A 14303-nucleotide genomic window follows, 5' to 3' on the forward strand; every position below is an offset into this window, starting at 1 on the left:
TAAAAGGCTGTGGTTTGTGTACCTAGTAAAAATGCAAAATTTGGTATCTTTATACTTTCTAGCTAAACTGTTGAAGAATGAGATAACGTGGCAGCTTTAGCCAAACTATGGAAGAAAAGCTACACTTGGCAGATTGTGTATATCATTAATTTTGATTTATTTGTATGTATGTAAAAATCCTATATTTTCCCAGTGAAGTGTTATCATTACTATATTTGGAATGTACTAAGAGTACATACTACATTTCAGGCTAAGTTATGGGTGTTTCCTGAAGGTACAAGGAACATGGCAGATGAAATGTTACCATTCAAGAAGGGGGCCTTTCATCTAGCAATTGAAGGACAGCTGCCCATCTTGCCTGTTGTGTATTCGTCTTATCGAGGATTTCTTAGTCATCCATATAAGGTTTTCAATCCAGGTAAGAATTTTTTGAGTGTTTCAGTAATGTTTGTAAATTTATGGTAAATATTATTACTCTTAACTTATTCTCATATCGTCCCACATAGATTACCTGTACTTGATTTAAAGCCTGGATGGTAATGATTTTTCCATGCAGTACTGTACATGTAATGAGATGTCGAGTTATTAACCCTTAAACGCCTACTGGACGTATCATACGTCGACTAAAATTGTCTGTTGGGTGCCAAGTGGACGTACCGTACGTCGACTACAAAAGATTTCAACCTTCGGTCAACTTTGGCTCGACCGAAATGGTCGAAAAACGCAATTGTAAGCTAAAACTCTTACATTCTAGTAATATTCAATCATTTACCTTCATTTTGCAACCAATTGGAAGTCTCTAGCACAATATTTCGATTTATGGTGAATTTTTGAAAAAAACTTTTTCCTTACGTCCACGCGGTAACTCTGCCGAAAATTTCAGAAATTCTTTCGACATTTTGTCGTAATTTTTGCACTGTTTTATATTAGTCGTTACGTAAAGTTTTATATATGAAAATGTGCGCAATTTCATGTAAAATACAACAAAATACAACCCATGGTTGTAGCTTTTATCAGTTTTGAAATATTTTCATATAAATCTCGATAACTGCCAAAATTTCAACCTTCGGTCAACTTTGACTCGACCGAAATGGTCAAAAAACGCAATTGTAAGCTAAAACTCTTACATTCTCGTAATATTCAATCATTTACCTTCCTTTTGCAACAAATTGGAAGTCTCTAGCACAATATTTCGATTTATGATGAATTTTTGAAAAAAAACTTTTTTCTTACGTCCGCGCCAGAAATTCTTTAAATCACGTTGTCGTAATGTTTACACCGTTTATATTAGTCGTTACATAAAGTTTTATATATGGAAATGTGCGCAATTTCATGTAGAATACAACAGAAAATAACTCATGGTTGTAAGCTTTTATCAGTTTTGAAATATTTTCATATAAATCACGATAACTGCCAAAATTTCAACCTTCGGTCAACTTTAACTCGACCAAAATGGTAAAAAAACGCAATTATAAGCTAAAACTCTTACATTCTAGTAATATTCAATCATGTACCTTCATTTTGCAACAAACTGGAAGTCTCTAGCACAATATTTCGATTTATGGTGAATTTCTGAAAAAAAAAAAATTTTTCCTTACGTCTGCGCGCGGTAACTCGGCCGAACATCTCAGAAATTCTTTAAATCACGTTGTTGTAATGTTTGCATCGTTTTACATTAGTCGTTACATAAACTTTTATATATGAAAATGTGCGCAATTTCATGTAGAATACAACAGAAAATAATTCATGGTTGTAGCTTTTATCACTTTTGAAATATTTTCACATAAATCACGATAACTGCCAAAATTTCAACCTTGGTCAACTTTAACTCAACTGAAATGGTTGAAAAACGCAATTGTAAGCTAAAACTCTTACATTCTAGTAATATTCAATCATTTACCTTCATTTTGCAATAAATTGGAAGTCTCTAGCACAATATTTCGATTTATGGTGAATTTAAAAAAAAACATTTTCCTTACGTCTGCTTGCGTAACTCAGCCGAACATCTCAAATTCTTTAAATCACGTTGTCGTAATGTTTGCACCGTTTTATATTAGTCGTTACATAAACTTTTATATATGAAAATGTGCGCAATTTCATGTAGAATACAACAGAAAATAACTCATGGTTGTAGCTTTTATCAGTTTTGAAATATTTTCATATAAATTACGATAAATAGAAAAAATTCGACCTTCGGTCAACTTTAACTTGACCGAAATGGTTGAAAACTGCAATTGTAAGCTAAAACACTTACATTCTAGTAATATTCAATCAATTAGCTTCATTTTTCAACAAACGGGAAGTCTCTAGCACAATATTTCGATTTATGGTGAATTTTTGAAAAAAAACATTTTTTTACGTCCGAGCGTTACGGATTCATGCATCATATTGTGTTAATATTTTCTCTGTGTTGCTTTGATCGTTTTACAATTTGTTATATACCAAAATCATCGCAATTTAGTGTACAATACAAAGAAAAAAATATATTCCGTTAGCTTTAACCGTTTTGCTCACCGCGATTTGTATAAAATTATATATGAAAATTTTTTTGCTGTCATATATTTCAATATTTGTATATGATAATGATATTTTTTCATTTCTTATGGTTGCATACTAAACTTCAGGCAATGACAAAAAATGAGCCAAAATGAACTCTTAATCTTAAAAACTAAGCGTGCTGTGATTTTTTGAAAAAACTTTTTTTCTGCTTCGGTGCTAACTCCCGAACGCCGCCGGCATACGGGAGACGTTTTTGTAAATAGAGGCTCGGCGTTTAAGGGTTAAATACTGTATGTTGTATTTTACATATATATTGTACTCTCAAATGAACATCCTATTCTTTGGAAGCTTGAATTTCAAGTCAGTGGCCCCTGTGGGCTTGTTCAATATGAATAGAGTTCATCTCTGGAATAATAACAACAACAACAACTTGTGTATACTAGTCTCCATGAAGAGTTTCTAAATACATTACAAAGGAGAGGATTATTCATAATACAAGTTGCATGTATTAAATTTACCGAAGTAAATGATGCAGGTATGCATCACTATATTTATAGGCATTGCAATAACTGCATAGCCATGATATAGTAGTGTATATTTTAACATTTTTATTCCTTAAACCATGGTTGCATAAGCAATTACAGTACATTTATTTATTTGTTTATAGTCATACCTTCACATTCAGGTCATATTATTGTGACGTGCCTACCCCCTATCTCTACTGAGGGAATGGATAAAACTGATATGGAGGATCTCATGGAGGATGTGCGGAATCAAATGATGGAAGTATATAGAAGAACATCATCGCAGGTAAGAGCATGTTAAGTAAAGGTTTAGTTGATATTCACACTGTATTTCATGTCTCTCTGGTCATGTGACCACTTAACATGTACAGTTTCATTTCAAATGACTGCAGAACAATCTTAAATCTTGTCCAGTAAGTGAACAGCACTAACTGGATGTCATCTTTGTTCTTCTGACTCAGTATGCAAATCCAAACAGATGTATCTGTTTAGAGCCACGAACTTCCCCACACAAATGTTCAGTTTTTTAAATGTTACATCTACTGTACACTTCCACACACAATATGAAAGGAAGATTCAACCCAAGGTGAGAGGAAGAAAGGGGGAGGGCATTAAACTTGTGATTAATGGGTTTGTAGGAAAAACCAAGGTTTTACATAAAAACACTTAGTTTTGCATGGTTTCATAAGTCATGTACTGTATTGCTTGAATAACTATTCAGGAGGGAGGATGGAAAATAATAAAACACCTGACATCTCATATTATACAGGATTGATGGAGCAAATTAAACAATCATGCCATGATGTCAAACTTTCCATGCTGCCTACAAGGCTCTGGGCATGTAAAACTCCAGTAAGTATATGCAGTTTTTATAGGTACAAAAGATACTTGTCGATAATAGAGGATCTTATTAGCAGATACAGTGGGTCCCTGATAATCGCTGGGGTTAGGGACCACAACCACCCTCATTTAGAGAAAATCTGTAGTAAGTTGGAACACCCCTCTAAAAGCATTTATAACTGCCTGCTTTGATAGTTCAAACATCAAAGATCCCCTCTAAAAATGCTTATAACTGCTTATTTTTATAGTTCAATCACCAAATTTACCTTAAACTATCATCTTGAAACCCTTTAATATAATTTCAAAGTCATCTTATAACATTACCCTTAAAAATATATGGTTTACGGCTACGTTTGAAGTTACCCCAGAGAGAGAGAGAGAGAGAGAGAGAGAGAGAGAGAGAGAGAGAGAGAGAATATGTAATAGACTAGTGACAGTACATACACAAAGGTGAATAAAGATTAATTCACAAAATTAGGTTTTAAGAATATACTGTACAGTATCAGTAAACATTAAACCAAAATCAGTCAAAAAAAAAAAGAGGGAACACTCCCTCACAAAGCATCGTAGTTACAAGCCAATCAGCAACTAGCAAAGCTGATATCCAGCTGTGCGATTGATTGCTAATATCTCTTCCAACCAATAGCGTGTCATACTACCAGCCAACCGGCATCGAGGTAACATACCCTGCTGTGTGATTCCTACTTCCAGCCCTATGTCTGTATGTACAGTATGTATCTATCCATCCATCCATCCATCTCTCACATCTTACTAGAATCCTTTGGGTAAAAGAGAGAGAGAAGCGCTGAACTGAGTTATATTTACATCGGTTAAAAATTTTACATCTATCAACCATTCTCCCTTTCTGTCTATCTATCTATCTATCTATGTCACATTCTATGTATCCTTTGGTGTAAAGAGAGAGAGAGAGATTTTGCCCAGGTGCTCCCCCTTTCATGGTCAGTATGTCAGTATGTCAAGATGATTGACAGGTCTTCAGCCCTCCCCCTAAAATCAGAGACAGAAAAAGATCAGGGAAAACAAAACATGAGCTAAAATTTTACCTAATTTTTTATATTTTCTTTATTGAATTGATATTTTGCTGTTTATTGATATTTGAAAATTAGTAAATCATAAACAAAATAAACATAAATCTTGCATGCACAAAAATTCCCTATCTCAGAGAGAGAGAGAGAGAGAGAGAGAGAGAGAGAGAGAGAGAGAGAGAGAGAGAGAGAGAGAGAGAGAGAGATACAACTCATACACTATGGACAGTGCATACCAAAGCATCAAGCTACAAGCTTTATGAATAGCTACTTCCAACTCCTTCAACCAGTAGCATGTTGTCATGGAGAGAGAGAGGGGGGGGTGAACATAATTTTTTTTTTTATACAGTACATATTACGATGATAATGTTGAGGGATTTTCCTTTAACATTTGATTGATATTTTGCTGTTTTGACATTAATAGTAATATTTGAAAATTAGTAAATCAATTATTTATCATACAAAAAAGATACGTGCCACATATGCATAAAAATTCTCTCTCTTATCTCAGTAAGAAGGAGAGAGAGAGATAGCAAACAAAAATACTCATACACTATTGACAGTACATAAAAAGCATCGCGCTACAAGCTTTGTGAATGGCTGCTTCCAACTCTTTCGACCAACAGCGTGTCATCATGTAGAGGGAGAGAGAGAGAAGTGGTAAACATCGTTTTTTTTATACAGTACATATTATGATGATGATAGATAAATTTTTGAGGGATTTTACTTTAACATTTGAATATTTTTTTGTGTTTACATTAATATTAATACTTGAAAATTAGTAAATAAAATTTTTTATATAAATGTATTTATTCATGAAAATAAAATGGTAATACAGTAATTAGTGAATATTGCTCTGCGAAAAAATTCATGAATTAGTGAATTTTCCATGATATGTTTGGAGATAAGATCCACAGAAAAACCCACAATTAACTGAAGTCACGATTGCTGAGCCGCTGTACTCCAAACTATGTAGTCCTCCAAGCAGCTCTCGGACTGATACTAGTGAGCACTGCCACCCGGGCTGGCTTAGGTCTCACTGAGCACACTTAGTATTACATCCAAGCCTGCTCCATATTGGACATGAGGACTGCTCCTAGCTCTTCCAACTGTGTTTTGCCAGAAACACACCTGACTGAGCCACAGCTATGCACCCACATTTCTCAGCCGTGATTCATGGATTAGACTGACTCAGTCATCAGTTTTGCTCATGACAAGTCTCCTCTTGGTACCACTCACTGCGTCATCAGTTTTGCTCATGACAAGTCTCCTCTTGGTACCACTCACTGCACAGTTTTTGGTTTCCACTGGCCCTGGGATTGCACATGTTGGATAGTGGATGTGTCCACTTTCCTGTACTTTACTCTAGTTTGGCTGCCACCAATGGAGCCATGCTGCCTCACCAGCATGGCTTGGAATGCCATTGTGGTTACAAATTTTCTGTGGTTCATGGTGTTGCCACCAGCACCAACCAGAAACCACAGCCCCATCAACAGGCACAGTAGCAGATAGGTGTGTGTACTTCTTTGCACTTGAGGAATCTGATGGGACTTGTCAGGAATTTTTACCTCCGATGCACTAGTTCTGATTCAAGATGTCGGTTGACTCGGGATAACCTGCCCTGAAGGGCAATATCTGCAAACATATAACAGAAGGTCCAGCAAGATTCTTTTGGTTTTTACAGTTTTATTACGAAATTAGACTCTGAAACTTTACATACATTAAGCTCAAGTACAACCTTAATAAGGACCACGTGGTCAGTTACAAGGCACAGAACTCCAAAAAAGAAGTTTCACAAAACCCATAAAACCCATGACATTGGTCTCAGAGAGTTACAATTTCACATGAATCTTATTTCTGAATCATCAGGCTACACTTTGACTGAACATCAACTATGCTAAGCCTCGGATGGCAAAAATACAAAGTGATTAGAGGTGAACACCTCACGGACTCTCTACGACAAAACCAGCTCTTGGCTGAGAGGCACTGTGATTACATGAACCTAACTCTGGTGGTACCCTGGGAGAAAGAGACAGAGGGGACTTTTACATGGTCCATCGTCACTTCGCATTGCCGCTCAAAGATTCTAGGTTGGTCAATTCTTCCAAATTTTACTTTTAAGCATCAAAAAGAGAGCCCTTTTAATATTCACAACACTGCCTGTGCAGTCAAACTGAATGACAAGAATTTTTCTTGAACATACTTAAAGATAAATGAGAACCACGAACTCAGCTGCCTGCTCCCCACTTCTGCTTGCAAACCTTGAACATTTTGAAGGGTTGTTGGGAGAAAACGGATCCAATTTTTTCATGACAGGACTAGATAGCCCTTGCTTCCAGAACCTCAAGATGAGTTGGAGCAGCACTTTCAAGAGATTTTCATGCTCATGTCATGACCCTAATAATCTGAGGGAGGCTTTCGTGGCCCCGATCTCGATGCTAGAAGCTCACCCTCGTGTGCCCTCCTGAAGCAAGACTGTCAAGTTGCCTTGGTCCCAGCTTGCTTGGTATGTTTTTGGCCAGTTGAAAGGTCAGATCTGGGTCAGGCAGTTCCCAGCAGATTGGGCAAGCTCCTTTCCCTGGCATTGACACACCACAGGAGGTTTTACATTCTCAGAGACTCCAAGATTACTATCTTACTCTTGGATCCATCAATTTGTGGGTTGACAGACAAACTCCCCCCTTCCCCCAGATTCTTTCATATACCACCACCACCCTTACTCTTTAGCCACTACTATACCAGATGTATGTTCCAGATTTCCCAAAATTTATGGCCCTGTCAATGGAAATGAATGCAGTGATGGAGAAAGGTGCTCCAGAAGTCTAAGAGGACCAGTTTCCAGGGTTTTAGAGCCATCTCTTCCTTAAGAAGAAGGCAACTGGTGGCTGGAGATTGGTCATCAACCTCCCATCTGACATGAGTTTGTTTCTCAGACTTGCTTCAGAATGGGAATGGCATGGTCAGTGTTAGATTCCATCAGATCGGGTGACCTCATGCTTTCAGTACATCTGAGGAAGGGGACATAATTTGAAGAATTTGCCCATCAGAACTCTTGTCCCCATAGGGCAGTAGTGCTGTCAGTGCAGCTCATGCATTGTACTGTAGGCATTGCCTGTGCTTTGCAGCATCCCTTGCCCCTAGCTGCAACCCCTTTCATTCCTTTGACTGTACCTACTTATGTATTCTTTCTTCTATCGTATTTTCCATCCTCTCATAACTATTGTTTCATAGTGCAACTGCAAAGCGTTCCTCCTGTTACACCTTTAAAATCATTCTACTCTCAATTTCTTTTTCAACGCTGAATGACCTCATAGGTCCTAGTGTGGGGCCTTTGGCCTAAATTTTATTTTCCTTTCAATTCCAGAACTCTTGGAAATACCTTTGCTTTTTCTCCATGAGGACTGTCTACCAGTTCAAAGTTCTGTGCTTTGGACTGGCAACAGCCCCCCTAGATGTTCACTGGAGTGATCATCTTGTTTTCATCTGGGCCTACTCACAAGGTATACACTTGCTGGGTTATTGACTGGTTCTGGTATCCTGTGAGACACAGTTGCTCCAGAACAGACACTACCTCACCTTTTGCCACAAAATGCAGATTTTGGTAAACTTAGAGAAATCATATCTCATGCCCAGGCAGCAGGCAAAGTACTTGGGCTTCCTGAGAGACAGCAGCAGCGATTGTCTTTCTGTCTGACTGGTTTGAGGAAGCTCTGGATGTTAGTAGTGTGGTTCCTCAGCCAGATAAGCTGTGTCAGGTTGTCTTCAGCCACCTTTTGTTGTTAGAGAAGCTTGTTCCTCAACAGGTGTCTTCACCTGTGTTGACTCCAGTGGCAACAGAAGCAGTATTGATCAGACCCAAGCAACCCTTCCTCTCAATTTATGTCCCTGAGCAGAGATCAGAGAGGACCCTGTGTGGTGACTGAAAACAAGAAACTCTTGGAGGAGCTCCTCTGAATTCTCCCACTCCAGAAATTGTCTCTTCTTGGATGCATTGAAGGAGGGTCAGGGTGCACACATGAATGGCTCAAAGTGCATACTTCATTTGCATATCAGCATCCTGTAGCCCTGCGAGTATTCCAGGAACAGATGGTTGGTCACTCAGTAATGCTTGCAGGGCTAGCAGCACTGCTTGTATTTCCAGGATGTTGATATGTAGACAAAGTATGTCCTTTGCATACACATAAGTGAAAGGAAGAGGCCATTCAGGTGTGCTCCTTGACCCTCCTTCGTTGCATCCAAGAAGACAATTTCTGGATCATGAGAGCTCAGCGGAGCTCCTGCCATGAGTTCCTTTTTTCCTGTCACCACACAGGGTCTTCTCTAATCTCTCTGCTCAGGGGTATGAGTTAAGAAGGAGGATTTACCAATGCTGCTTCAGTTGCCACTGAAGTGAACACCACCATAGTGGCTGGCATATATCAACAAGCAGGGAGAGGCAGCCTCCCTTTTTCTCTTTCAGTTGGCAAGGTGATAATGAGTAGGTAGTTTGCCATGTTGTTGAGCTATCAGTCAGATATATTCTGGGCAGGCTGAATTTCTTGGCAGAAAAGTTCACCTGCCAGCGTTTGGTGGTAGGGACAGTGGTTCTTACGCTCCTAAATAGTGGAGAGACTTTTCAAAATTTGGGGAACACTAGTGATTAATCTTTTTGCCACATGGCTAAACAGAAAACTCCTGGTGTTCTGTTTCCCTGTTGCAGGCTGATGTACAGCCCTGTTAGATACCTTCCAGCACCCCTTGGGCAGTCTTGACATTTATGCTTTTTCTGCCATTAAGGGGAGCACACTCTTTGATTTTTTATGAATATTTTTGAAATTTAAAAAAATGGTTAAATGGCCGTAAGACATGAGCAACACCTTCGTTATCATGTGACCAAAGCATTTTTTCAAAATATTAAAATTGATGGGGTTTTGGGTCTCCGCCCCCCACACGGTGAGGTAGGGCTGACGTTTGGCTCCTAATGACTATTGTCATTTTTTCCTTTATTCGCCTAATTTATTCATTATTTTGATTTTTATATCACCTTATCTCCTACGTCTGGCAGCGTCTGGCAACAACAATGGCTTGTTCCTTGGTGAATGCGTGGTAAGAGACAGGGTTGTCCCCAAACGTTGAAAGCGGGTGGTGGGCAACTTTTTACTCTGAGCAATTTTTTCGCTATTTGCGGTGTTTTTTGCCATTTTTTTTTTACATGCAGTAACTCTAAATACAGTCTATATACTTTCACCTTCAAAAATACGCACACAGTTGATGAAATGAATAAAGGATGATGAAAAGGGAGTATATGATGACGAAGTTCATTATATCAAATCTCAGTTAGATAAAAGTGTCGGGTATTAGGTGCAAGGTAGGAAATTGCAGGGGTAAAGTTCAGGTCGAAGTCTCTGCCAATAGATGGGATACTGATATTTTAATAAAGTACCAATCGTGTAGGTTTACAGTTAGTGCCCCAGCAAAGTGAATTAGCAATGGAAAATCTCAGCACCATCAATTGAGTGAGATAAATATTGAGGAAATTGAACACAACTTTGGCTATGAGAAATTCAACTTACTAACACATCTGTTTGGCACAAGTGAAAATGTAGAAGTTCTTCATTCGAGAGACAAAAAGGCTTGAAAATCAAACTCCAAAGACCAAAAAGACCAAACAAGTGAAAAAAACGACTGAAAATCAGTCAAGAATATCAGCTTGGTAACTACTAAACTTTTAGTTTATTAGTTTCAAACCAGGCAACAATGAGTTAGGTGGTACTTGATGATACCCTCGCCTCGAGCGAATAATACCCCTTTTTATAAAGGGGGTTGGGGACCTGGAGCCAGAAATCAACAAAAATAATGCTGTAAGATAAGTTTTTTCCATGAGTGCCAAAAAAAACACTTGTTGACCTTTACGGTCATTTTTCTCAGTTTTCACTTTTTTGCACTTCAAATGCGAACTACTTTTTTTATTTTTAGGTCAATTTTAAAGTTAAATATACCATTGGAAAGAGGAAAGAAAGAATATTTGTTGGGGCTAGGTTTTTTCTTAGGTTGATGAGGAACCTGTGATAATCAAATTATACAAATTTGGGGGGGAAAATCCCCCCTTGCCTCCACCAAACAAAAAGGGAAAAGTAGAAAAACTCTTCCCATTATTTTTTTCATACTATGATATACTTTCTGTGTATGAAGCCGCATTGCAATAGCTCTAAAAATGGAGGTGAATAATTTTTAATTTTTTAATTTTTTTATTTTTTAAATAAAATCTAAAGTAATCATCCGATCACTCTCAAATTTTTTCTGGAACATCACCTTATATATATGTATAACATATAAAAATTTCATAAAAATCGGGGCATTATTTCTTTGTAAGCGTGCACTCCCCTTAAGATTGAGTTTTTGAGTGATCAACGGGGTCTTGATCACCCTGTTTATCAGGTTGACCTTGGTAGCATCCTAATATATATATATATATATCTATATATAATATATATTTATATATATAATCATGAAGCTACAAATGTCGCTTAATATCAAATCCACGCTACCTCAGGAATATCCCCGATGGGGAATTATCACCGAAGGGGAATTTATAAGTGATAAATGGACGGGCACTGCTGAGTCTTGATCCCACGACACAGATGCGCATCCAGCAACTCCAGTCGACGTTACCACTGAGCTATCAAGAGGTATAAATTAATGCCAAGTCTGGTGTACTTTATTTACAAATGTTGCCAAATCCACGTCCTCGGTGCTAAGTGATAAATGGGCGGGCACTGCTGAGTCTTGATCCCCACGACATCCAGCAACTCAAGTCGTCGCGTTACCACTGAGCTATCAAGAGAGGTATAAATTAATGCCAAGCCTGGTGTACTTTATTTACCCGTCGATTAACCCATCTCCACTATGATAGTACTTTGGTACGTTTAGAACACGCAGCTCTTTTTATGACATTTTTTTATCACACTGTGATTTATATACGAGGATGTCCAAGAAAGGCAGAGTTTTCTCTCTGCTGAATTCAACTGTAAACGTCAGAGACAAAGGTTTGTACAGCTTAGCCTCATGCTGATTCATGAAAAGGCTAAAAGCCTTTTCATTGCCTTGAAGGCTAAGGATGGCGAAAGCACTGCAGTTGATACATTTTGTGTAAGTCATAGATAGTTTCCCCACTTCAAAAAACATGCTAACGCGTTACATGTTCGTTGCTGGTGAGGCAGTGAGAGGTGACAAAGCAGCAGCCGAAAAACATTTATAAGGAAAGTTATACCCTTCAGCAAGTGTTTAGTATTGACGAGACAGGACTTTTCTGGAAAAAAAATGCCAGATAAAGCATACATCAGCCATGAAGAGAAGACAATGCCAAGGATATAAGGCGGTGAAGGATAGGCTACATTACTGTTGGGTGGCAACGCATCTGGAGACTTCAAGCTAAAATCGCTCTTAGTTTACTGCGCTGCAAATCCATGGGCATTCAAAAACGTCACCAAAAGCTCGCTACCTGTAATCTGGATATCCAATAACAAAGCTGGAGTGATTGTTGCTATATTCAAAGACTGGCTTTTCCATCACTGTTCCCAAAGTCAAGCTGTGCTGCCCCAAGAATGGCATTCCTTTCAAGATTCTCTTAATCTTGGATAATGCCTCTGGGCACCCACCACACTTAGATAATTTTCATCCGGATGTGAATATTGTCTGTTTACCCCTTAACACAACTTCGCTTATTCAACCAATGGATCAGGACATAATAGCCAATTTCAAGAAATATTACACTCGCTGTACTTATAGGCAAGCATTGAAGGAAATGATTGACCCTGGATTGACCTTACATGACTTTTGGAAGGGATAAAACATTATCTCATCAAGAATATTGATGCTGCATAGCATGAGGTAGGTGAGATGAACATGACTGGATCATAGAAGCCTTTTTACCCACAGTTTGTCAATGACTTAGAGGATTTAATCAAGAAGATGAGGCACAGGGAAGAGTACTTTGAATAGCTGTTTGAGTCTCACTGAGAGGAGTTAACGAATGAAGACTTAATGGAACTGGAAGAAATGCAAAGAACAGAACATGAAGTAGTGTAAAACGAAATTGATGGCTGAGGGGTTTTCTCTTATAGAAAAAGCTCAAGTATTTTTGAGAATAGGGCCCAAATGTTGAGATTCTCAAAAGTAGCAACAACCATCAACAATGCTATGCAGTCATATACAATGAAAAGAAAAGAAAAAAAATGCAAACTTCCTTAGACCAATTCTTCAAACCAGTGCCTTCAACCTCAAGGGCCTTCCCACCTCCGTTTACTGATTCCTCCTCATATGAAGAAGAAAGTGATGCCAAAGAAGACATTGATGTTGACAACCTGCCACCCCTATAATTCCACACTGCCTCTCCTCCTCTCATCAGTCACCTCAAGCCTATGCTACCAGTTTCAAAGATAAGAAAAACAACCACTGCACTGTATTATCATCAATTCATTTAGCTTTTATGTATCATTCGTATTAATAAAGTACAGTACTCTGTAAAATACAGTACTGTGTGTTTTAGGATAAAAAAAAACTTAAAGTACTGTATTGACTTTATATCATGTGCTTAAATAGGTGTGAAGACCAACTTATGAACAAATTAAGATACAAACAGCTGTTTGGAATGTAACTTTCGTTTGTAAGTAGGGTAGATATATATATATATATATATATATATATATATATATATATATATATATATATATATATATATATATATATATATATATATATAATGTTTGTAAGTAGGGTAGTGATTATATATACAGTAGAACCTCGGTCCTCGATGCTAATTTGTTCCAGAAGTGTCAAGATTCGATTTTGTCGAATTCTGAGTTAATTTCTCCCATAAGAAATAACTGAAAATGGATTAATCCATTCCTGACCACCAGTCATTACCCCAACCTTGCCTTTTTATACAAAACTTTACACAAATTACAATTAAATAAGTTCAGAGTTGAATAACTTACCGTATCAGAAGGACTTTTTACATTTTTAAATGCATACTGTATAAAAAAATTGGCCTATGACCAATGCGGCCGTATTACCGATGATAGACCGAGCGCCATAGGCTAGGCTAGGTAGCCTATAGGCACTACCAGAATGTACTGCAACGGGTACACATGAAAACTGTTGTTAATAATGATAACATTAAAAAACAAGCCAGATTATCACATTAAATTAATAATACAGTATTTATAAGCCGAATTACTGTATGTCTGTTATCATAAAATTGAGAAAAATTTCCTAATTTACGTCGGAACTCGGCAGCTTGTGGCAGATGTAAATATGTAATTAGTACCGCGATACACCACCAGGGTGGCGCTGTGGTTTGTTTACATCTGCCACAAGGTGCCGAGTTCTGACGTAATTTAGGAAATTTTTCTTA

General features: G+C 37.8%; 1 protein-coding gene across 4 annotated transcripts in view; it reads left to right on the forward strand.

Moving 5' to 3' along the window:
- Positions 1–14303, forward strand: part of LOC136844859 (1-acyl-sn-glycerol-3-phosphate acyltransferase alpha-like) — a 274861-nt gene that overhangs the window by 214566 nt on the left and 45992 nt on the right. For all 4 annotated transcript variants that reach the window (XR_010854985.1, XR_010854987.1, XM_067114102.1 and 1 more), the window contains exons 4-5: positions 250–418; positions 3185–3309. Coding sequence is in view for 2 of the 4 variants with exons in the window: in XM_067114102.1 (XP_066970203.1) it covers positions 250–418; positions 3185–3309 (294 nt within the window). In the remaining 2 variants the exon portion in view is untranslated. The remainder of the gene's footprint in view (positions 1–249; positions 419–3184; positions 3310–14303) is intronic.

This window comes from Macrobrachium rosenbergii, chromosome 13 (assembly GCF_040412425.1).
Source record: "Macrobrachium rosenbergii isolate ZJJX-2024 chromosome 13, ASM4041242v1, whole genome shotgun sequence".
NCBI classification, from domain to species: Eukaryota; Metazoa; Arthropoda; class Malacostraca; order Decapoda; family Palaemonidae; genus Macrobrachium; species Macrobrachium rosenbergii.